This window comes from Myotis yumanensis, unplaced genomic scaffold, assembly GCF_028538775.1.
Source record: "Myotis yumanensis isolate MYYU_CA2020_CCGP unplaced genomic scaffold, mMyoYum1.0.hap1 SCAF_16, whole genome shotgun sequence".
NCBI lineage: Eukaryota > Metazoa > Chordata > Mammalia > Chiroptera > Vespertilionidae > Myotis > Myotis yumanensis.
Genome location: NW_027223767.1, coordinates 52,667,302 through 52,691,615, shown reverse-complemented (window position 1 = coordinate 52,691,615; position 24,314 = coordinate 52,667,302). Strand labels below are relative to the sequence as shown.

The 24,314-nt window shown below is 65.7% G+C and overlaps 1 protein-coding gene across 2 annotated transcripts; it reads left to right on the top strand.

Annotated features, from left to right (window-relative positions):
- Window positions 1-684: 684 nt before the first annotated feature.
- SLC38A10 (solute carrier family 38 member 10) lies at window positions 685-23,121 on the top strand. Of its 2 annotated transcripts, XM_070393200.1 has the most exons (17): window positions 685-1,077; window positions 3,967-4,084; window positions 5,922-5,967; window positions 6,639-6,732; window positions 6,903-7,046; window positions 7,630-7,754; window positions 9,610-9,712; window positions 10,430-10,612; window positions 11,374-11,485; window positions 11,985-12,091; window positions 14,155-14,317; window positions 17,742-17,909; window positions 18,239-18,658; window positions 19,118-19,240; window positions 19,758-19,781; window positions 21,239-21,400; window positions 21,567-23,121. In XM_070393200.1, the coding sequence occupies exons 1-17, from the start codon at window positions 979-981 to the stop codon at window positions 22,556-22,558; spliced, it is 3,183 nt and encodes a 1,060-aa protein (XP_070249301.1). In that variant the 5' UTR covers window positions 685-978; the 3' UTR covers window positions 22,559-23,121. The 2 variants fall into 2 exon arrangements, with proteins under 2 accessions (XP_070249301.1, XP_070249302.1); XM_070393201.1 differs by lacking the exon at window positions 19,758-19,781.
- Window positions 23,122-24,314: the final 1,193 nt, after the last annotated feature.

The following is a 24,314-nucleotide window of genomic DNA, read 5'->3' as shown; positions in this document are numbered from 1 at the left end:
GTCCACCTATGAACCAGGGGGCCGCGGTTGGATTCCCGGTCAGGGCACAGGCCTAGGTTTCAGGCTCCATCCCCAGTGCGGGGCGTGCAGCAGGCGGTGGATCCATGACTCTCTCATCATGGATGCTTCTATCTCCTTCCCTCCCCCTTCCTCTCTGAAATCAATTAAAAATATTTAAACCAACAAAAATCAGCAGCTAATCCGTCCAGAAAGCAGCGCGTGCACGAAGGACCAAGAGTGAAGGCCCCGCCCGCGCGCCCAGAGGGCACCCAGCACACCCGCGACTGCTGCCCTAGCTGTAATCGCTCAATTGAACGCTTGGAACCCGGCTTTTCCCCGGGAGGCGCGGCGCGGCCATTTTCCTCTTGCCCTCCGCTTCCCTTCCCGACCGGGGCTCCGCGGGCGAGTCCCCAGTGCCGCAGCCGCTGCCGGGCGGGATTCAGCAGCCGGGCTCCGCGGGAGGCCAGCGTGGCTCCTGCAGAGGTGCTCAGCTCGGCGGCCGCCTGGCCCCGCCTCCAGACCCGCCCCCGTGACAGTGCCTGACCCTCATTGGCTCCTAATTCCCTAGCCCCGCCCTTAAAGGCCCCGCCCCGCCCAGCCCGCTATCCCTTGCAGGCCCCGCCCATTCCTGCTCTTCTAGGGCTCGCTCCGTGTCGTCACTTCCGGGAGGAGGAGTCGGCGGAAGGCGGAAGTGTGCGCCCGCGGGCAGCCCCGAAGCCGGGCTGAGCTGTGCCGAGTTGGCAGCTGGCGTCTCTTCCGGGTTTGGCGCCGGGGACGCGGAGGCGGTCGGCGGGAGTGAGTGAGCCAGAGACGCTGCCATGGGGCGGCCGCGGGGCCTGGCGGCGTCTGCAGGCTGACGGCCCCTCCGCCTTCCCGCGAGGCCGCCTCCTCCAGGCAGCCGCCCGCGCCTGTCAGGGCCTCGCGCCCCGCGGTGGTCCCGGCGCCGCACACCCGGGCTCCCGGGCCCGAGCCCGCGCTATGACCGCGGCCGCCGCCTCCAACTGGGGGCTGATCATGAACATAGTGAACAGCATCGTGGGGGTCAGCGTGCTCACCATGCCCTTCTGCTTCAAGCAGGTGAGTCGGGGGCGGGCGCCTGCGGGCGGGATCTCGGGATTCCCTCCGCGGGGAGCTCGCGGTATCGGCATCGGCAGCGAGGTCCGCGCACGCAGTACCTCCGGCTCGAGCGCAAGGTGTAGCCGAGCAGAATGACCGTCCAGAACGGACCGTGACCGAGGGGTCGCCCGGCGCTGCTTTTGTTGCTATTTTTCAAAACTCCGAGCCTCCTGCATTTGCATCCAGAAGCGGGCACGTCCAGCCCCCGAGGCCGTGGAACGAGGCGGGGCGCTGGCTGCAGGTGGTTACAGAGTTCGCCAGGTTGAACACGTCAGCTCGCCAGCGGCAGATAAAAAATCTGAAATATTCAAACATCAGGATCATGCCAATAGGAAACTCCCCATGAGTGCAAGCCACCACTCCTGATCTGTGGCTCCATTTAGCTGTTGCTGAAATCATCCCCGAATAAGCAGGCCAGGGGGGTCGCTGCCCCCTGCCCACTGGAGACAGCCTGGGGTGGGGCGGGGCGTCCTACGTGATACCGTCACATAGGTAGAAAACTTAAATAAGATGGACCTCTGGGAAGTGAACCGAGCCCTAGCTGTTTAATTTTAGAGTCTCGCGGGGACAGACACGTTGCATTTTTCATACTTAGTGTCGTGTAGATGAAAAGAGAAGTTTCAGTCTGGGGATTTTGGATCCCCTGCCTCCAGCCCTCCAGCCTGTCTGGGCGAGAGCCCGTCTGATGAGGCTGGCGGGCATGTTGGCAGGAGCTGGTGGTGTGCAGGCCAGGCAGTCGTGGGAGGCCCGGCTGGCGGCTCCTCGCACCCCCGGGGCAACATCTGTATCTGGGTATTGCATCCCTGGTGGCTGGCCAGCCCTGGGTGTTTCTGGGAGGACTACGTGTCCCAGGGTGCATTGCGACTTGCCTGGCACAGAACTGCATCCTGGGAGGTGTAGTTGGCTGGCGGGGATGTGCAGGTCTCGTGCTGCCAGCCTTTATGCCACCGTGGCTGCCCACGGACTTGCGTGTGGGCCGTGGGGGGGCACAAGGCCCTGGCAGAGCATTTCAACACAGTGAGGCTGGCTTGCTCAGCAAGAGCCCAAAGCTCAGTGGTGGAGGTTACCTGGGAGCCATGGACGGACTGGTCACCTGTCCCGAGGGCCTGGCCGTGTTAACAGCGTCTCCTCCCAGGGGAGCCCCGGGCTGGAGCATAGTGGGAGGCAAGTGGGCAGTTTGGGGGGGGGTGTGTGTGTAATTTTAGTGTGTGACAGCCATGTCATTTTTAAAAAGTTTATTTCTTGGTTTGGTTAATTTTAGGAATTTTGGTACTTTTAAAAAAATTAACATTTTATTGAGGTACTAGAGGATTTGTGCACCGGTGGGGTCCCTCAGCCTGGCCTGTGGGGATCGGGCTGAAACCGACTCTCCGACATCCCCCGAGGGGTCCTGGATTGCGAGAGGGCGCAGGCCAGGCCGAGGGACCCCACCGGTGCACGAATCCGTGCACAGGGCCTCTAGTATGCATATAAGATCTTTGGTTAATCTCTTCCCACCCTCCTCCCTCCCCACTTTCCTCTGAGCTTCATCAGTCTGTTCCGTTTCCATGCCTGTGCATTGAGCATCTGCCCCCTGGTGGTCAGTGCGCATCATAGCTACTGGTTGAACGGTCGAACGGTTGCTTAGGCTTTTATATATATAGATAGTGTGCAAACAAAAAAGTGCACAATTTTAGATGCAGTCTTTTTTTAAAAAATACATTTTTATTGATTTCAGAGAGGAAAGGAAAAGGAAAAAGAGAAACATCAATGATGAGAGTCATTGATCAGCTGCCTCCTGCACGCCCCCTACTAGGAGTCTAGCCCACAACCCGGGCATGTGCCCTTGATTGGAATTGAACCGGGGACGCCTCAGGCTGCAGGCCAATGCTCTATCCACTGAGCCAAACCGGCCAGGGCTTAGATGCACAGTCCTGATGAATTTTCATAAAGTGAACAAGCATATGTCACTGGCTCCCAAGTTAGGGAGCACGGCCTTGCCAGCACCCCTCCCTCCAACCACTGCCTCCCTGTGAAGGGTCCTCCCTCCACCCCCCGCCACCTGCTGGCCCCAGAGGTCAGGGTCGCCTGTTTCGGAGCCCATGGAAGTAGAGTCGTGTCCCGTGTTGGTTTTGCCGTCTGGCTAGCATCCCACTGTATGGATGTACCAGCGTCTGTTTATCCCTCGGCCTCTGCTGGGCACCCCTGGCGTTTCCCGTCGGGAGCTCCGTGCCCACACGCAGAGGCCTGGACTCTGTCTGCATTCACGGGCGTTTACCTCCGAGTAAAGAGCCGGAGCGTCGTTATGTGTGCGCTCAGCTCCGGGAGACACCAGGAGGACACGCGGCTTGCTTCCTCGGTGTTTGGGTTTCACATGACCCTGCTGTAAACGTGGGCACGCGGGTGTCTGCGGGAACACGCGTTAACATTCCTCCCGGGTCAGCCCTAGGGGCGCAGAGCCTGGGTCAGATGGTCGGTGTCTAACTCACAGGAAAGGCATGAATGTCACCTCCGGTCTCTTCCTTCCAGAGTGTGTGCCGCGCAGCGGCTGGTCCAGGCGGCTGGAAGGGGCCCACAGTGGGGTGTGTGGAGGACTGAGAGACCCGTGGGGCGTGCATTCAGACTCGGGGGGCTGGGAGGGGGGTGGCCCCTGCTGCTCTTTCAGGATCACGAACAGAACTGATGTCCCTGGACACAGGGTGTGGCGCCCACACCAGGGACTGGCCCTTTCAGTGCTGGCCGGGCAGGGAACGGAGCAGGCCCTGCGCCCACAGGCACGGACTGGGCCGCCGCGGAGGGGCTTCCGGGCACTGAGACCTGTGTGCAAGGCCTGCGGCGGCTCCCTTTCGTCAGCGTCTCTCTCTCCTCTAGTGCGGCATCGTCCTGGGGGCCCTGCTCCTGGCGTTCTGCGCCTGGATGACGCACCAGTCCTGCATGTTCCTGGTGAAAGCCGCCAGCCTGAGCAAGCGGAGGACCTACGCGGGCCTGGGTGAGGCGCAGCACTGGGGATCGAGCCCACAACCCGGGCACGTGCCCTTGACCAGAATCGAACCTGGGACCCCTCAGTCTGCAGGCCAACGCTCTAGCCACGGAGCCAAACTGGCCAGGGCCCTTCCACTTGATTGTTAAAATGTGCCTTCAACGGCAATTATTTTTTAATTGATTATAGTCATATGCTTCGGAGTTGAGGTGCCACGAGAGGGTCTGGTTTTCCTGTCTCCCCTCTAAGCACCAAGTTCAGGCAGAGCCGCCGCCCCCCCTCTCTGCGGACTTGCTCACTGCCGGCCCCTGGTCCAGAGCGTCCTCGGAGCTCCCGACAGCGCCCGCTCCTGCCCCTCCACCCGTGCCCCGGACAGGCTCCCCGCGGGCCTCTCCCGGGCCACGGCCTCTCTGCTCCCGGATGCTGTCGCTGCAGTTTCCTTTCCTTGTTCTTCCCTCCCTCCCTGGGTCCAGCTGCACTTCTGCTTCCTTCCTTTCTGCTTCCTTTCCGTTTGGAATGTTGGCTGGTAGTTCAGCTCGGGGACCGAGTTGAGGCTCTGTGTCCTGTGCCTGGGAAACCCAGGAGGGAGCTGGCCCTGTGTGTGCCTGGGAACCTCCTGGCCTCCGGATGAAAGCCCTAGGTCCCCCCCCCCCCCCCCCCGGCACCCCCTCCTCTCGGCCCAGTGTGACTGGGATGCTGGGCCCTCCCGGGCGCCCGGGCCCTCAGCTCCCAGCTGTCTCCATGGAGACGAAACGGTGCGCAGAGTTCCAGGAGACAGAGTGATGGCAGGACCCAGGCCAGCCTCTGCTTTCCTTCCCGTCTGTGCGCTGAGCGTGGGCACCGGATGCTGGTTTGTTCGGGCCTCAGGCCTGAAGGCCCTTCCTCTTCCTTTCTGATGAGGCTGGAGCTGTCAGCCTCGCTGTTGGGGTCACTGAGTTAGTGAAATTCACTGGCTCCCCGTGACCCGCGGGGAGACCTAGTTTAGCCTGGGATGAACTTGCTTCGGGCAGCCCTTCCCTCACCTGCAGGGCCAGGACCTGCGGGTGACCCTCTTCTCGCCCTGAGGGCCTCTGGGCAGCCGGTTCCGGTGGCCAGTGCCCAGGAAGTACCTGGCTGTGCCTGAAAGAGGCAGGTGACCCTGGACGGGGCAGGCCGTGCGCTTTGACGGCTGCCTGGTGGCTCTTAGAAAGCCCCAGAAGGCCGGCCGGCGTGGCGAGACGTGAAGCCCGAGGAGGGCACGGTTGCCTGCGGGCTCCTTCCTGGGAGCCACAGCCCAGTCCCCCCGCCAGGAGCAAGAAGGTGGGAACCCGCCAGCGGCCTCCCGCTATGTCTTGGGTACCGAGCAGGAGGGCTCCTGCGGCGTCCCTGCCCGTGGTCCTGGCTCAGGCGTGGCCCAGCTCAGAAATGGAGAAGCCAGACAGGGAACCCAAAGCCCAGAGCCGGCCCTGTGGTCTGAGCTGTGAAAACTGGGTGTGCTGGTCTGGGGGGACCGGCCCACGGCACCTCCCACTCTGTCCGCAGCGTCCACTCCAGGCAGGGCCCCCACCAGCAGGCCTCCCTCCTGCCGGCCGGGGCGGTCACGGTGCAGGGCTGCTCATTCTTCTTTGAATGAAAAGCCAGCCTGCTTCTCTTCCCTGCTTTGTTCTTGTTTTACGTGGTTTCGTTTGTCAATCGCAGCGCTGCCACAAGTGTGGGACCAACATAGAAACATGTCCCCCGTACACATGCCCGGGAAAGGCCAGGCCAGCGGGCGTGGTCCCACTGCCTTTCCCGCCTGTCACCTGGAGTGTGTTACCAACCTGCCCCTCAGGCTGCGGGGCTGAGCGCGCTTCTCTCTCCTCCGCAGCGTTTCACGCCTACGGGAAGGCCGGGAAGATGCTGGTGGAGACCAGGTAGGCGCCCCTTTGGGGCTGCTCCGTCCTCCCTCCCCGCGGCTGATGCTCAGGCCGGGTGGCCGGGGACTCAGTCTGTGTTTCTGAGCTGCGACTGGCTGAGGAGTTGGAGGTTCAGCTTATCGTACCTGAGAATGGGCCGCGTCAGGTTGAAGGCCTTATTTACGAAGGGAAATTAAAAATGGAAAACTCGGGACAGAGTGCAGGGCCGCTCCCGGGGCTGGGTCACGCCTCGGGCTGTTCCCGGCGCTGTGGTCCCGGGCTGAGCGCGGCTGCGAGGGGCAGTAGTTGGAAATGTCCTGCTTTCTCCCTTTGGAGCACAACCGTCTGAGACGGAAAGGTTGCTGGGGGGTCACACTTTCAGGCTCACAGCCGCGACAGCCGTTCCGAGAGCCGAGAGCCGAGAGCCGCTGGGTCCTGGGTCCCTGCTCGCCCGGCTGTGGGCATTTCTGTGGCTCCTGAGCCTCAGCAGCGCCCGCGAGAGCCAATGCCCGCAGAGAGGAGGCGGCGCTGGCGCCTGTGTGTCCAGGGAACAGCGGGCTGCCAGGGCCCGCACCTGCGAAACCGCATCCTCCACGCAGCCCGGCCTTCGGGTGGCGATCGGCCCGTGGCTGGGGCGGCCTCGCGGGGAGCAGACCCCGAGACTGCCTGAGAACCACCCCCTCTTGCAGTATGATCGGGCTGATGCTGGGGACCTGCATCGCTTTCTACGTCGTCATCGGCGACCTGGGCTCCACCTTCTTTGCCCGGCTGTTCGGGTTCCAGGTAGGGCCTCTCGGTGTCTGCTGCCTTGGCTGCTTGTGCGACTCCCCCAGGAGTCCCCGTGTCTGGTCCCTGACCTGCGGGAGCGGGAGGGCGCAGGTCCTGGCGCCCGGGCGGGCGGGCAGCACGGGGCTTCCCAGGTGGCGCCTGCCCAGCATCGTGCTCGCCCGCAGGTGACCGGCTCCTTCCGCGCGCTGCTGCTCTTCGCGGTGTCGCTGTGCATCGTGCTGCCGCTGAGCCTGCAGCGCAACATGATGGCCTCCATCCAGTCCTTCAGCGCCATGGCGCTCCTCTTCTACGCCGCCTTCATGTTCGTGGTGAGTTCCGGGCGCTGCCTCCGCATGATGGGAAGGGAGCTGGGAGGGGAGGTGAGGGGAGGGCTATCCCCGTGGCCCAGTGGGTCCTGGGAGGGGAGGGTGAGGCTATGCCTCATATCAGCGGTTTCAGGTGGGTGTGGCCAGGGGCCCAGTGCCGCCACAGGGATGGGTTCCGAGTGGGCATTTCTGGTGACTGGATGGCAGAACCCGCGTGCAGTGGGGACGCAGGGCGTCCGGTTCTTGCCCATCCACCGGCAAGGTCAGAGTCAGGGTCAGGGTGGCTTCCGGGGAGCAGGACCCGGAGGTCTCTGTGGCCAGTGTCCTTAGGGCCGAGCCCCAGTGCACGTTCTCCGTGGGCCTTAGCGTGAGCGCCCGCTCGTGACGGCACCCACTGCTCCCCCCGGGGCTGGGGAGGGCCTGCCCAGTCTGGGGCATCCTGCCTCTGAGGCCGTGGCGGGGGCACGCGGGAGCCTCACGCCTCACTGCTCTCCCGGCCTCGGGGCCCCAGGCTGGCGCAGGCGCCCGCGGGCGGAGGTCCGGAGCGGGACTGACGGGTCCCCGCGCCTCTCTCCTGCTCCCGCAGATCCTGCTGTCCTCGCTCAAGCACGGCCTCTTCGGCGGGCAGTGGCTGCGGCGGGTCAGCTACGTGCGCTGGGAGGGTGTCTTCCGCTGCATCCCCATCTTCGGCATGTCCTTTGCCTGCCAGTCGTAAGTGCCGCCTGCGCCAGGCCCGGCTGCGTCCTGTGTTGTCGGGTTGGGGGTCGGTGCCGGGCGCGGGCCTCCTCTGCTTCTTTCAGAGCCTGGCTCAGGCTCCGCGTCCAGTCCTGTTCCGTTGTGACCTTTGCCCCCCCCCCCCCCCCCCCCGCCTGAGGGAGTGGCGGCATTGTTATGCGTCTCCTACGTGGTATGTGAGGAAGCCGGCTTGTCCTCATGCTGCCAGCGCGGCTGGGCTGGTGAGAGCACCGGTTTGCCAAGTCCCCGAGGAGAGCTGGCTGTGGGGACGCCGAGCCGCCAGCCCATCTGATCCGCAGTCCCAGCATATGCCAGAAGTTAGCTGTCTGCGTGAGAATGTTTAAAAGGAAGTTGCACAAACATTGCCTGCAGGCTGCTCTGGGCGCTCTGCTGTCAGAGGCCTGTGGGCTTGTGTGCACGCGCATGTGTGTGTATGTGTGTGAGCACGTGTGTGTGTGTGTGTGTGTATGCATGAGTGTGTGCGTGCATGTGCACGCACGTGTGGGCATGTGTGCGTGTGTTGGCGCCAGCGCGTGCCCTCCCTGGCGTGGAGCTCTGAGTGCAGACCAGGCTGTTCCCAAACCCCCAGCAGCACCGCCTTCGCCAGCGATGGTGAGCCAGTCACCCACTCAGAGGCGTGAATGCGGCGCGGACGGGAAAAGGCCGTCGGTGCGCAGCGCTGGCAGAGCGCCCCCATCGCTCTCGTGGGCGCGGTTGTGCCCATCGCAAACCTGTGTGACACGCTCCTGTGTGTTCACACCCACGCGAGAGCCAGCCCCGCCTCCCGCCTCTCCCCGCAGCTGTTCCCACAGCACCCACCCCCCTCCTGCTGCTCAGCCCTCACAGCGACGTGAGGCTCGCGCTGGTGCCTGGCTACCTGTTCTCCCTCTCGTCTCTGTTCGCTTTCTTTTTAGTTTTGTTAATCCTCACCCGGGGATGTTTTTTCCGTTGATTTTTTTTTTTAAGAAAGAGTGAAAAGGGAGGGGGACAGAGAGAGAAAAGCATCGGTGTGAGAGAGACACATGGATCGGCTGCCTCCTGCACGTGCCCTGACGGAGCTGGGGATGGAGCCTGCACCCCGGCACGTGCCCTGACCAGGCATTGAACCGTGACCTCCTGGGCGATGCTCAGCCACTGAGCCCTGCCTTCTCTCACTTCTAAAGGAGCTGGGGTTTGGCTCCCCTGGCTGCTGTGCTTGTCCACTTATTGCCAGTGACGTTCTGTCCCGATGCGTGTGTGAGCCCCACGGGGACCACAGCAGCCAGGACGGGAGCCGCCGGCCCTCAGCACCCCGTCCCTCTTGCTTTCTCGCCTGGACGCCCCCAGTGCAGCTCCTCCTCCGGGGCAGCCCCCAGACCTTCTCCTCGCCCCCCTCCCCTCCGAGTCTCGCAGGAGAGCCAGGTGGTCTCGCCCTCCTCACCCAGCGGCACTGCAGGTCGGGCCGGGACAGACACCGCTCCGCCTCCCGCCTCCTGCCCGCGGCTCGGAGATGGCGGCGTCCGGAGTCCAGGCGGCTTGTGTTTGTTTAACTTCCCAGTCTTTTGACAGCAGCGCTCCGACCGCTTCCTGCTTCCCCTGTTAACACTCGGCCCGCCCAGCCGCTCCCGGGCCTCCCGTTCCCCGTTCCCCGCAGGCACACGCTGCCTCTCCCTCGGGGCGCTTAGCCTGTCCCGGAGTGAGTGGGGAGCCCTGAGCACATGCCCAGACCCCCTCCCTGGGCTGCAGCCTCTCGGCTCCAAGTTCCCTGGTGGCGAGTGGGTGAGAGGGGCGGAGCTGGAGACTGGGCTGGGGACCCTGGGACCTGCGTGTGGAGCTGCCTGTCTCCCCGCAGCCAGGTCCTGCCCACCTACGACAGCCTGGACGAGCCCTCCGTGAAGACCATGAGCTCCATCTTCGCCTCCTCCCTCAACGTGGTCACCGCCTTCTACGTCATGGTAGGGTCTGCACGCCCACCCTTGCCCGTGTCCCAGGTGGGGGCCGTGCAGGAGGGACGCCCCTCCCTCCAGCTCCTCCAGGCCCCTGGCAGGGACTGCTCTGGACCCCGTGTAGGTCCCAGAGCCCAGGGGCCACGGGCAGACCTGCTCCTCAGCTCCACCCGGCCATCCTGAGAGCCGCTCTCCCGGCAGCCCTGGCGCTCCCGCCCCAGGGGCGTGGATGGTGCTGCCGGGCTCGCTGTCCCCACAGAAGGGGGTGTGGCCAGTAGGAGCTGCACCACAGTCAGTGACCAGCCCCCGCGATGCCCTGTGGTTCCGTTACATCGCAGAGGGTTGTAAACGCGCAGAGTTCTGGCTCGTTGCCCTGCACTTCGTGGTTTCGGCATTCTTGTCATGTTTACAAATGGTCCATGCGGGCGCCGCCCACCGAGTGCCTCCACCGAGTGGCTCCGCTTGGGGCCATGCCTTACCCCACGGTGCCTGGCTGGGTTTCCAACCCCATGAAGATCTGCCTCCGTGGGCAGGGGGCGTGGGCCCGGGCTCCTGCCTTCCACCAAGAGCTCCCTTTCCTTGGCGCCCGCTGTCCTCAAGCCGAGGCTCGAGAGAGACGCACGCTGGGGTTTGCCCTTGTTGAGGAGGGCCTTCCGCCCACGCGGCTGGCGGTGGGACTTGCTGCGGCTGCTGCGAGGCGCCCAGCTGCCCTCTCTGTCCCCGCAGGTGGGCTTCTTCGGCTACGTGAGCTTCGCCGAGGCCATCGCGGGCAACGTGCTGATGCACTTCCCCTCCAACCTGGTGACCCAGATGGTCCGCGCCGGCTTCATGATGTCGGTGGCCGTGGGCTTCCCCATGATGATCCTGCCCTGCAGACAGGCCCTGAACACGCTGCTGTTCGAGCAGCAGGTGAGCCGCCTCCGCCCCGCGCTGGGAACGGGCGTCCTCCCCACCTGCGTTCTGTCCTGGTGGCGGCGCTCGCTCGTTACTCTCCTGGCTAAACCTAAAGAGCTTCCACTAAAGTGAGGGGTTTCAGTGGGGACTTAAGACCAACTTTGGGGAAAAGAGACAGCGCCACAACCAACAGGGACGGACGCACGTGGAGTCGGGCCGGTCCCGCCTGTCGCCCGCACTCCAGCTCTGCTGCGCCCCAAGCAGCAGTGGGGAGCGGGTTTGGTCTGCGCACCCAGGGGAGGGCTGGGCGGGCACTGGGCCCGTCATGGCCTCCGCACGCTTGGGGACTGAGCATGGTAACAGTTGGACAAAAGACGCCTGAGCTGTCACCGTCGGACCCTGTGCTCACACAGGAGGAGACCGCGCGGGGTGCAGGGGCGCTGGGGTGGTGACGCCGCCTCCTTTCTTCCTGCGAGTCCGCTGCTGCCGGGCGTGAGGGGCGGGTCCTGAGCTGAGCCTGCAGGGGGTCACGGAGCCGCGTCTGTGTCTTCTCCCCGTGCAGCGGGGCCTTGTCCAGCCGCCGTGGCTGCTCTAAAGGGAAGCCAGGCCTTGCCACTGACCTTTCAACCCGCAGCTGTAGCTCTGACGTCCACGCCTGGCTGCGGCCGCCAGTGCCTCCCGGGCCGGGTTGCGGGTTCGTGGTGGGGCCTCCGTGCTCGCCCCCAGGGTGGCCGTGGGAAAACCGCACCTCCAAACCTTTTCCCGTGTTTCCACAGCAAAAAGACGGGACCTTCGCCGCTGGAGGCTACATGCCGCCCCTGCGGTTCAAAGCGCTCACCCTCTCTGTCGTGTTCGGGACCATGGTTGGTGGGATCATGATCCCCAACGGTAAGTGGAGGGCCGCTCTGGGCCCCCCTCCACCACACGATCCTGTGCCGTCCTCATCCTGCCGTTACCCACGGGCATTCGGTGGCCACCGCGTCTCAGGGTCTTCTGCCCCGTGTCGGGGTCCCCATTTGTGTCTTGAAAGCAGCTCCTCCCTGTCGCCCCGATTCAGGTGGTGCCTCCCCAGGGGGAGGGAGGCCCTGAGCGGGGCCTCTGCGTCAGGTGCCCGCCCCCTGCGGACGGACAAGTGTCACCAGAACCCAAGGGACGGAGTGTGTTAGGGAGGAAACGGGGCGCAGAGCAGGGAGCCCGCCTGAGACGTGACCGTGGGCAGAGCGGCCACCGTGCCCGCATGGTCCCGAGTGGCCTGTGGGCACCAAGGGCGAGGCCTGGCTCGGCCCCCGTGCCAGGCTGTCGGGGGCGCCGTGCGGGCTGGAAGCTCCCGTTCCGTCCCTCCAGGAGCCCGTCGTCACCCCGTCCCGTCCTGTCCCTCTGTCCCCAGTGGAGACGATCCTGGGCCTCACGGGTGCCACCATGGGGAGCCTCATCTGCTTCATCTGCCCGGCGCTCATCTACAGGAAGGTGCACAGGAACTCGCTCTTCTCCCAGGTGAGCGCCCTGAGCCGCCGCGAGGCGGGGAGGAGGGGCTCCGGTGGCCTGGGTGCCAGGGTGGGGGGCCACCCCGAGCACAGCAGGTGTGGGGGACACACACTGAGGCTCAGCCCTTGGTCGTCGGCAGCGACTCAGTGGCCAGCGAGGTCCCCGGGGTGCTCCTTGCTGAGTGTCTGCACCTGCTGCACGCGGGTTGGGTTGGGCTGCGCTGCGACGTTCAGGGCTTCCCTGTTCTTGCTGACTTTCCCACCTTGTTTGTCTTCCCCCTGTGGCTGTAGACGGCTTCTCCCAGTCCTGCCTCTTATCTGCAGCTGTGTATTGAGGGACGTACAGGAAGGTGTTATATCTTGTTAAAGGGACCCTTTTTCTCGGGGGGCCCCTTTCTATGGAAACGCTTCTCTCGTGGGAGGCGGGGCCTTGCCCGGTACCGTGTAGCGGCCCCGCTTGGCGTGGTCTTTCGGGCACAGCGTGCTTTTCTCCGCCTATTCCTCTTGGTCTGTCTCTCCCTATAAGGTGCGCCTCTTAGAACAGCAGACGGTTGGCTTTCGTCTTGTTTTGTTTTGTCCGGTCTGTTAGCTGGCGTATTTAGACTACTTCCAGTTGATGTAACTGCTGATTTTGGGGGCATTAAAGCTTCCGTCTTACTCTTTGCTTTTCATTTGTCCCATCTGTTCTTACTTGTTTTTTTCTCTTTGCTATCTTTTGGATAAATCAAGCATTTTAAGTATTTGGTTTTTTTTAATCCTCACCTGAGGATATTTTTCCATTGATTTTTTAGAGTGAGTGGAAGGGAGGGGGAGAGACAGAGAGAGAGAGAGAGAGAGAGAGAGAGAAACATCGATGTGAGAGAGACACATCGATTGGTTGCCTCCCACATGTACCCCCACCTGGGGCCGAGGATGAGCCTGCAACCAAGCTACGTGCCCTTGACCGGAGTTGAACCCGGGACCCTTCAGTCCACGGGCTGATGCTCTACCCCCTGAGCCACACTGGCCAGGGCCCCAGTGTCTCCCTTTCTCGCCTGCTGGCTGCTGTGTACACGCCGCTCGCCCGTCTACGAGGCTGTTTGATGCGAAGCCTTGGCCCATTAGAGTTGATGGCAAGTGAGCTGTTTACTTCTTCCCGGACAAGGCCAGAACCCCGGGCCATCCTGACGCCATGTTCCTGCCTCTGGCCTTGGGTGCTGTTGTGTGTTTTAGTTTTACACAGACTTTAAGCTCCTCCAGACGTTATGGTTCCAGGTCGTCAATATTTACTCGCGATCCTTGCGGTTTCGTGGTTTCCCATCCTCGGCCCTGCCTCCCGGGCCTGGTGGTGTGGACCGGGCCCTAAGAACCGCGGGGTCGGGAGGGTGTCTCCCGCGCGGACAGGAGGCGCTGCTGGTGCTTTGGTGCAGTTGGGGGTGGAGTTGGAGTCCATGTCTGTAAACCCTCCCGGACCTGGCGTGGCCTCGGGATGCCCCGGCCAGGGACGGGTGCCTCCGCCTCGCAGGCTCCTGTCCGAGTGCGCCCGCGGCGCGGCTGTGACTCCGGGCCTGGCCTGCCCTGGTGGTGGTTTGTAGGCCGGAGGCTCTGCCTTTCCAGTGTTAACTCATCTCGGGTCCATCCCTGGCCCTGGCTCCGTGGGGCGAGCCTCTTCCTCCTGACCCGGAGGGACAGTGTCTAGTGTTTGCCGGTTGAGCCTGACGCCAGCTTCCGGCTCGGTGCACTGACGGGTGTGCGTCCTCGGACGCCTGCATGCGCTGCTGCGGCAAGCGAGCCCCACTGACCTCCTTCTGCCAGTCTGTGCAGAGCCGGAGTGGGCGGGGCTCCGCGTGGGCGGGGCTCCGCGTGGGCGGGGCTCCGCGTGGGCGGGGCTGCGTGACTGCCTGAGGGGGCTGCCTGGGGTCCTGCCTGGTTCCCAGCCTTAGCGCGTGAGGAATACGCATTTCTGAGAAACGCACTGGGAAATGTGGCCGCAGCTTTTTGCGCGCAGACCTGCGCTGCAGGCCCCTCTCTCCTCGGCTCCCCCTGGCGCCCCTGTTGCCAACCGCTCTTGCTCCAGGGCCTCTTCTCCTCCAGGTGGTGCTCTGGGTCGGCCTGGGCATCCTGGTGGTCAGCACTCTCACCACCTTGTCCGTGAGCGAGGAGGCCCCTGTGGACGTGGACCTGGCAAAGGAAGACCCGGGCAGTCGACTTGCGGAGGCTGAGGGTGCGGTGAAGGTGGAGGCGGCCCAGCTCCCAGGTACGCTCCCTCGGGTCCACCATGGGCCCAGCCCCCCAGCCCTCCAGCCCCGGGGAGGTGCCCCTGCGGACACCGTGGGGCCGTGAGAATGCGGGTGCCCGTCCCGGGCTGGCTCGTCTGCCAGCTGCTTCACCCTGTTGGGGCTGGAGTGGGCGGGCAGCCCTGTGTGCAGGGGCAGGTGCAGGTGGACAGCAGGGCCGGGACCTCCAGGCTCCGCTCAGGGCGCTCACAGGTGATGCTCGTGGGTGTCATCACGTTGGTTGGTTCTGAGGTTTCACCGGGTCAGCCAGTGGCGGGAGCCCCCGTGCTCGTGTCCTGTTCCCCAGCTGGCCCGGTCAGCCTGCCTGCTGGTGGCCCGGCACCGTGGGGGTGCGGGAGGGCGGTTCTGACCTTCCAGGCCTCCCGCCCGCCGTGATTGACAGAAGGGAAGGCGGCTGGAGAGGCCGGCAGGGGGCGCTGTGGCCTCGGACTTGCTGCTGCCTCTGTTGGGGACCTGCCTGGGCTTGGAAAGGCCCCCACGGGAGGGCCCTGGGCCTCCACGCGTGGCGAGTGCCCTTCCGCCAGCGGATCCCCCCGGTGGGTTTCCTGCAGAGACGACCTGGGGATGAGGCTCAAGGCAGAAACAGCCACGTGCGGGAGCTGCGAGGCGCCCGTGGCCGCTGCGCGGAGTCAGTGGTTTGAGGGGGGGTGTCAGGCCCACCCTGTGGCGCCCTCGGAGTCCCTGGCCCCGGGGCGTGTCTCCCTGACTGCTGGGGCCGCCCTGTAGACCTGGCCGCGGGCACTGGTTGCTGAGCTGTGCGCGTGCCCGGGCGGGTTTCTGGGCGCGAGTCGGTAGGGCGGCCGCGAGCAGCTGCGTCCGGTCGGGGCGGGCGCCGCCTCACCTGGAGCCGGCACCACATCTGGTTCCCATTTACTCCTCGAGGCCGTAGGAAACACATGGCCCTCGAACCACATGCCGGTGTTTAGCAGGTTCTCCGTTTTCTCGCCGTCTTCCCCGTAATTGATGGGCTGCCTCGCCCGAGCCACAGGCCGGCGGGGCTGCGCCCTGGGCTGTGCGCCGCTCACTGGCCCTGATGTCTCAGAGGCAAAACGGTCCCGACTTCCTCGAGAGCCCTCGCTGGCCCTGAGGCGGCGACAGTGACCGCACCGGGCCCAGCGCTGGGGGAGCACGGCCGCCCGTGCGTGGGAGCGGGGAGGGGGGAGGGGCCCAGCCTGCGAGGCTCCTGAGGCCGCACCCATTTGGAAAGGGCTCACTGGGCCGTTCACTTGATGTTGGGAGCACCTGGGGGCTGCAGGCAGGCACAGGCTTTGCAACACGGCGTGCCCCTCTCTGTGCCCCGCGCCTGCAGCCGTACGCTGTGTGGGGAGCAGCCTTGGCCCGCAGCCCTGTACACCTCGTCCCCTTCCTGCAGCAGGGGTGGGGGGGGGGGGGGAGACAGGCCTGCTCCTGCTCCAGAGCTACACTGCTCTCGGGGAAGTGTCTGCGGCACCCGCCACCGGCCTGCTGTCTCGAGCTCCGGCCTGGAGCCCCTCAGGGGTGAGGGCGTCCCTGTCACCACCTCTCCGTGTGCAGGAGGCCGCTGGCCCCCCGGGTGCCCCGGGCTGGTTGGACCCCACGGCCTGGCCCAGCGAGGCATCAGCTCGGAATTCCCTAGGACTGGCTGTCCTGGCCAGGGATTGCTGGCGAGTCTTGCTTTGGTACTTGGAAGTCATGACCTTGAGGATAGTGACTTGGGCAATGACCTTGAGGCGCTGATGTTTGCGAGGCCGGGTTTTGTGCTAGCGCAGGGCACCCCCTGCTGGCTGCTCTGGAGCCCCGCGTTGCCAGCCTTGCAGGAGCAAGTGGGGCGCAGAGCCCCCTCCCCTGCAGCCCTGTCCAGACCGTTGTCCCTGTTCCCCGGCAGCAGCCGCCAGCCCCACAGGGGCACTTCCTGTCTCTTAGTCGGAAGCCAGGCCCGGCGGAGCGTGGGCTGTTCAGCTCCTGTCTGAAGTGTGTGTCAGTTTTCCGTGGCCACGGGCGCTGCTGGCACGGTCCCCAGCGAGGAGTCGGTTCTGCGTTCAAGACGGTGACCGTGGCCAAGGACAGCGTGGAGCGTGGAGTCCAGGCCTGAGGCGGTTGCCGCAGGCTCCTGGGCCATCCACGCTGCCTGTCGCCGCTGCCGGGCAGGCCCGTGGAGCTCGCCTCCGTCCCGATGGGGCCCGGCTTTGTCCCTCTGAGGAGCGACCGCCCAGAGGCTGCTCCTGGGGGGTGGTTCCCCCGTTTCCTGACTTGCAGTCGCTGGGTGACCCCTGATTTTCGGGCTTCTCGTGGGCACGTGGGCTTCTGCAGGGGGTGATCACGTGGCGGCCGAGGACGCTGCACCTGGGGGGTGACGCCCCGTGCTCCTGCGAACCAGCCACTGGCTGAACCCAGACCAGCCAGCAGGGCTCCCTCCACCGCAGGACAGGGGCCTCCCGGCTGGCACGCCCGTCGCCTCTGGGAGGCAGGACCCGTCTGAGCAGGGTGCTCCCCGGCAGCCCCGCTCGGGCCTCGGACCTTGGTCTCCCCTTCCAGAGGGAGCTGAGGCGGCTGCTGGCTCGGGGTGAAATGTCCCTGAACCCCCCCCCCCCCCCCCCCCCCGCCCCGTACGACTGCCTGACACATAGGAAGTGTTTGTTTGAAATGGAGATGGTTTCCCAATAGGCTCCCTCTGGCCCAGCTCTGTGGGACCCTGGGAGACGGGGACCCTGGGTGGCGGGGACCCTGGGTGACGGGGACCGTGGGTGGCAGGGACCCTGGGTGACGGGGACCCTGGGTGGCGGGGACCCTGGGTGACGGGGACCGTGGGTGGCAGGGACCCTGGGAGACGGGGACCCTGGGTGGCAGGGACCCTGGGTGACGGGGACCCTGGGTGGCGGGGACCCTGGGTGACGGGGACCCTGGGTGACGGGGACCGTGGGTGGCGGGGACCCTGGGTGGCGGGGACCCTGGGTGACGGGGACTGTGGGTGACGGGGAACCTGGGTGATGGGGACTGTGGGTGGGGTGCGGAGAGTTGGGGCGGCTGCAGGACACGCTGTGGGCCTTGCTCTTCTTCCTCTCTGCCTTGCACTGTAGTCAGAGCCGGCAGGGCTACAAGTCACCTCCCCAGGGTAGGAGCCCCCCTTGTTCTGTGGCAGCCCAGCCCCCAGCCCCTCAGACGGCGGGTCCGTGCTGCCACCTGGTGGTCACGGCCAGTGCTACATGGAGTCAGGTGTGAATTTCATCCTGACATGTTTTTGTTATGAAGACACATGGAAAGTGACAGTTTCCGTGCTGCTTCCCGGCTAACGATGGGGCAGGAAAACATGGCTGCTCAGGCCCTGCCACTGGGCTGGGACCTGTGACTCCACCCAGGGAAGCCCGCTGGCTCCGGGCCGCTCAGCAAGCCACTCTGTGCCCACAGGCCAGGACCCGGCTGTGGCTGTGGCCGCGGACACCCGGGACAAGCCGAAGCCGCCGCGGGAGAAGGACGAGCTGGAGCAGGCCCAGATCAAGGGCCCCGTGGACGTGCCCCCGAGGGCGGGCGCCAAGGAGAAACAGGAGGAGGCGCAGCTGGACCGGCCTGGGCAAGGTGGGCCTGGCGGGCAGGCGGGCGGAGGCTGCCGGGGGAGGGACTCCCAGGGCCTCGGGTCTTCCCCTCAGCCCCTTCCTCCTCTGGGTCAGATGCCTGCTCTGCCCACCCAGAGCAGCTGGTTGGCCAATACCCGTCTGTCATTTTCTGGAAACAGCCTCAGTCCCCACAGCAGCCAGAGCCGAGGTGGCTTCGCTGGCCTGGCCTGCTGTCGGCACCAGCCCTCAATCCGCAGCCCTGGACGGGGTCCTCCTCCCCCTCCACGCCCTCCCCCCTCCCCCTCCACGCCCTCCCCCTCCCTCTCCGACATGCCTTCCATGTCTTCCCAGGCGTGGCGGTGCCCATGGGGGAGGCCCATCGCCACGAGCCCCCTGTCCCGCATGACAAGGTGGTGGTGGACGAAGGTCAAGACCCAGAAGGAGTGGCGGAGAAGGAACGTGTGTCCCAGCACGTGGACGACGAGGCTCCTGGGGGCAAGGGCCAGGTGGCACCACCTCTGCCGGATTCAGGAAGAGAGCGAGGGGCACAGGCCCCGGTCGTGGAGCCCGAGGGGGATCTTCCTAAAGGTCCCCAGAAGGTTCCAGAAGGAAATGGTGCGCGGGCTGTGGAGCCCGTGAAGGAGGACCAGGAGCCGGTGGTCGGGGATCTGCACCCAGGGCCCCAGGCAGTACCCCCCGAGGGGCAGGACGCCCTGGGGGCAGGGGCCGCGGACAGAGCAGAGGGCGTCCCTGAGCCGGACCACGCCCCAGGTAAGCCCCCGGGGGGAGCGGGCCTGCCTGGAAGGGCCCAGCCCGGCCTGTCGGGTTTCCCTCCTTGTGAGGCAGGTGTGCGGGGAGCCTGTGGCCTGGCAGCCGCTGGAACAGTCACACGTGTTCGCCAGGCCACCAGCGTCAGGCCCGGCTGCTCCTGTGTCCGGTGCACGGTGCGCGAGCGCTTGGCAGGTGCCAGCTGCCAGGTTGTCATGCACCAGCTCAGAGCAGCCTGACGGCTCGCGTGTGTTGGTCGGCCGGGCAGTTGGCGCCTGCTCGCAGCAGGGCCGGGAAGTGGGTAAATGTGTGTTATGAGACTTCCCGTAAACTGCTGGCGGGAGGGAGGGGCGGGACTGCAGGTCCTTTCAGGGAACATCTGCCACCTTCGGCCCCTCCTCCACCTCCCGTGTCCCCCCTCCTTCCGAGTGGCCAGCGAGCGTGTGTCCACTGTGTGTGCAGGTGGGAAGCCAGCCCCCAGGGCCGGGCAGCCAGCGGAGCCTCGAGGGCAGAGGAGCTCGGAGGGCCAGCCTGGGGAGCATGCGGAGGGCCCGGCCGGGGACCCCGCCGGCAGCAAGCTGGAGGGTAAGGGCCTGACTTGCTCGCCGCACCCTCGCGGGCCCAGGGGACACCTGCCCCTTCCTCGTAGACCCTGAGCGGCGGGAGAGGCCAGGGCTGTCTGGGGGTCTTTGCAGGTGCCGGGCCTCAGCGCTTTGCAGTGTCCTGCCGACTGAAGGCTGAGCCAGCCGCCCGCCCTGCTCTCTCTCTGCCACTGCCACCGCCCTGGGACCCTTGTCCCCTTCCTCCCCTTACAAAGCCGCCGCCTGTCGTGTGGCTCTCCGGGACCCCGGCCGTGACCCTCAGAGCAGGCGTGCTCATGGGTCCACACGCGTGGCCTGGCAGCCAGCAGGTGTGGCATCGGCCCAGGGCCTGGCTCCCTGGGGTGACCTTCCTGGCCCCGCGTTGCTTGGCCTCTGGGTTCAGTCTCCCTGCGTCCTGGTGCCTGAGCACCCACCTCGCTGTGGTTCTCTGCCTTTCCCTCGGAGGAGAGACTTCTCACGCTCCTCTCTGCCTCTCTCTATGCCTCCAACGGGATGAGCAGCTGAGATCAAAAAGCTAGTAGCAGGTACGGACGCAGGGGCGTGTCCCAGTGAAGGTGCGAGGGTCAGGGGTGCGAGCACAGGGCTGCGCGGGCACGCGGTCCCGTGACGGCCCGGCACGGAGCATGTGGGCAGAGCCCGGAAGCTGCACACACAACCAGCCTCCAGCCCCAGTTGGGGTCCCCGACGCCCCAACTTACCCCCTTCTCGTACAGATGCCCTGAGATGGCTCTGCAGTCCTTAGAGGCCCTGCCTCGGGGAGGGGTGGTGTCACTTGTGCCGTGTGCATGGCCTGTGTTCATACGTTCTGCATGTGTGTGAGCCTCGGCAGCTCCCACCCGTCTGCAGGTGGTCCCCGTGGGCTCAGCATGCCACCTCCCTCTGCTTCATGTCTGTCCCGTGCGGCCCCTCCCGGCGTTGGTGCAGGGCTGGTCCTCTGGGAGCCAGTGGGGCAGTGGGGCTGGCACCTCCAGAACCCGCCTGGGGCCCCGTGGGGCCAGCCTTGTACCACCAAGCAGCACACGGTCATGAGCCACGGGTGCCGAGTGACAGGTGGCCCGTGGCCACGGTGGCTGTTGGTCCGTGTGCTTCCCTCACCCAAGGGGAGTGCGGGTCCTGACCCCGTCCACTCCACAGCTGTGGCTTGGCCTAGGCCGGTGTCCCGGTGCCCGGGGTGTCTGGGTGGGCCCCTGCTGAGGGTCCGTCCTCCCAACCTCCCTTCCTCCCGTGGCCCCGTCCTCCCCGTGGGCAGCCTTAGCCTGTTCCCTCAGGCCACTGCCTGCACATCCTGCGCCCCCTCCGGCGGGAGACCCTCTGCAGTCCCTGGGAGGAGGCCGCCCCCCCACTGGCAGGCGGGCATGGCTGGGCTGTTGGCCCTCCCCTTGCAAACATGCTTCTTCCTTCGTGTGAGCGTGCCCACTGGCAGCTCTGCCCAGTCACGTCTGCACACTGCTCAGGAAGCAGCTCGCCGTGCTGGAGCGCGGGCGGGGGCTCCCTTCCCCGTGGAGGCTCCAGTTGCAGGTGCCCAGCCCCAGGCGTCCCCTGGACACACCTGCTGCGTCGCCCCCTCCGCTGGCCAAGCTCCTGGCGACGCCTGCAGCCTGTGCTGGGGCGGGACCAAGGCCGTGGGGACTGCGTGGCGGCCTGTCCCCCGAAAACAGGCAGTTCTGTTTGTTCTCAAAATCCTCACCTGGAGGAACTGCCCCGCTGGCACCGGCATTCTTTCCCAAAGTGGTTCCAGCTTCACCACAGCCCAGGGGACATGGTGCTGCCTGGCCGGGGCCCGTGGGCGAGTTGGGGTGCCTGGTCTCTGCCGGGGTGTCCGAGCCCCAGGCCGTGCCCGGGAACAGCCCTGGCAGCCCCTCTGCCCCTCCGCCTCCTGGACCAGCAGGGGACAGCACACCGAGGGCATCCTGGGAGGGTCCTGCCGCCCCTGGCATCCTGGCCTCGGCCGGCACAGGCTCTGACGGTGTTTCCGCCCCAGATGCCGGCCGCGTGGAGAGGCTGGACCACGAGGTCCTGCTGCAGGTGATCAAGGAGCAGCAGGAGCAGCAGAAGCGCCTCCTGGACCAGCAGGAGAAGCTGCTGGCGGTGATCGAGGAGCAGCACAAGGAGATGCACCAGCAGCGGCCGGATGGCGAGGATGGCAAGTGCGGGGGGGGGTGGGGGGGGGGCGCTGAAGGAAGGCTGCTGGGGAGGGGCTGCGTCTCCTGCTTCATGGGGCACGTGTTTGTGGCAAGTTCTGTTCCTTTCAGTCCCGGCATCAGTGGCTTCTGCTCATTTCTTGGCTAAACCAGTCCCTTCGCTTACAGTGGACGCGCCGGCCGAGCCTGGGGTGGCCGCACCCAGGAGTAAGGAGCAGGAGGCCCATGACGGGGAGACGGTGGTGCACGCCCCCCTGCAGCCTTTGGAACCTGAGCTCAGGGCTCCCGGGCAGCCCCCCGCTCCGCCCCAGGGACACAGCCAGCGTTCCCTGCAGGAGCCCAAGGGGGCTGCAGGCAGAGCCCCCGCTGGTCCTCCGGGCGGTGTGGACACAGAGCCGAGGGAGGACCGGCCGGACACTGAGCCCCATGCGGCAGGTGTGCAGGACGGGGCCCCCAGGAGCCCAGAGAAGCCTGAGGCCGGGGACGCCCCCGGACAGGGTCCGGACCTTCTTGGCGGAGGCTCTCAAGAGAGGAACAAATCCCATAAAGAGGCAGCAGCCGCTGGTGCCCATGTTCCGGAAGCGGCAGGTGCCCGGGGAGCCGGGGCAGGGGCTGGGGACCCTCCAGTGCAGCCCCAGCAAGTGAGCCCAGACCGGAGACCTGCAGGCCTGCCCAGCAGGTCGGAAGGAGCAGTCCCCGTGGCCCAGGCTGCGTTACAGCAGCCGGAACACCGAGCTGTCTCCGCCCGGGCCCCGGAAGGGCACCCAGAGGCAAAAAAGGAGGCCCTGGGCGGGGACCATGTGCCAGCCCCCAGGCAGGACGCCGCTGTCCAGGAGCCCGAGCAGAAGCCAGACCCTGAGCTCGGGCCCCAGCAGGCCGTGCCCGGGGCTCAGAAGCTGGACAATGTCAAACCGAACAGAGACCTGAAAGTTCAGGTCGGCGCCGACCTCAGGAGGAGACGGCGGGATGTGGCTCCTGTAGACGAGGGACCGGTCCCCAACGAGGGGGTCATCATCAGCTTCGACTCCCTGCACGATGTGCGGGTCAGCGACCTCCGCAGTGCCCTGGACGCCCGGCTCCGCCAGGCCGCGGGGGGCGCCCTGCGGGTGGGCCACAGCCGCCAGCTCAGAGAGCTGCCCGGGGCCCCGGAGGAGGCCTGAGGCTCGCAGTGGCTGCCCTGCTCCCGGTCTGCTGGCCTCTCCAGCCGGGGCCAGACCGCCGGGGAGCCTGGAGCCGGTTCCAAAGGCCATGCTCGAGGGCGGTCTGAAGGCTCCACCTGACCTGCGTCCTCTCCTGGAGTGGCCTCTGCCATCACAACGCGGTCTGAGCTTGTCAGGTGACCGAGCTCCCTGTGGCCACCCTGGATGCCTGTGGCCACCCCTCCGTGTTCTGAGATGGGGTCCATGCAGCTGTGGGTCTGAGTGAGGGCTGGTGCCGTCCGGTGCTGACCCATCCCAGGCACGGCTGCTGGACCAGCCCTGGCCGCAGATCATGACTCAGAATTTGGTCTCACGTCCTGAGTCGTAGAAAATCTTCATGAACATTCTGCCTTGACCACGAGCGCTGCTGCCTGGCTGAGGCCCCGGGTGGGACGGCGGCTCCGTCCTTGGGCCCGAGAGCAGCCGCGTGAATCCCGCCCACCACATGGCTCTGCTCCCGCGCTCCTTGGTCCCCACGTAGCCGTGGGCTTTAAAAATAAAACCATTCCAGTCTGGTTGGTGAAGTGGGGTTGTTACCTGGAGGAAGGTGTGCAGGACTGTACACAGCCCTCGCAGGGTCGTGAAGGGAGACTGACCTGACCTGCACCCGGGACCCTGTGGCTGCTGCCAGAGCCGTGGGTCCAGTGCCAGGCGTGCAGCCGAACGCACTGACCAGGACGGGGCCTCTGCGCAAACAGCAGCGACTTATGGGCGCGGCTTCTCCCGGGGCTGCCAGGCTCGGCTGCCCGGCGGGAGCCCGCTCACCTGTCGGGTTTTCACGGTGTTTGGTTTTCAAGGAGCAGAAAAGCCCCTGGAGCCGCCGGCAGGTGGACCAGCTGTCCCATGAGCCCAGGCCCCTCACTGCTTTGTGGGTGTGGGCATCCGGCTCCCCCTCTGGGGGGGGGGCGCTCCAGCTCGAGCCTGAGGGGACCGGGCTGCCTGGGCCTCGGGAATGCTTTCACTTTGTTTTCCCCTCACGTGAGGTTATTGTTTCCATTGCTTTTCAGGGAAAGTGGGAAGGAGGGCAGGGAATGAACTGCCACCCAGATACACGCCCTCGACCGGGAATCGAACCCTTGACCCTTTGGTGCATGGGCAGACACTCTAACCATAGAGCTACACCAGCCAGGGCCATTTTAAAACTTTTATTGTTATTTCTATGCACTGGGCAGCTTGACTACAAATGAGTAAGAGGAATGGAATTTCCCGCGGCCGAGCTGACTCCTGAACCCTGGGTATGGGAGAGTCCTGGGTGCTCGTGCCCGGGGAAGCGCCTCTGGACATCTTGTGAGGCCGAGAGAGCTGAGGTTGGTGCCTGGGGTGCACCTGGCCGGTCAGCAGAGCAAGCCCGCAGTGGCCTGGTGCAAGGCACTGTGTCGGTAGCTTCATCGCCACCTGGAGGGGAGTTGGCAGGAGGGAGCACCAGGTGGGACAGGTGTGCCCAGTGGAGATGCCAGAAGCTGTCAGAGGCCAGTGGAGGGAGGATGGTCAAGGAGAAGTCCATGCCCCTGCTGGACACCCCCCGCTGGGCATGAGCTGAGGTCGGGGCAGGATCAGACAGGCCCACCCTCCCAGCAGGAACCTGCCTCCCTCACCCGGCGGGGACAGAGGGGTCACTGGTTTTTGTGGCTGCGAAACGTGGCTGCCCAGCAGCCCAGCTCAGGAAGGGGCCGGCCGCCCCGCAAAGCTGCCAGGGACTCGCTGAGATGACACCCAC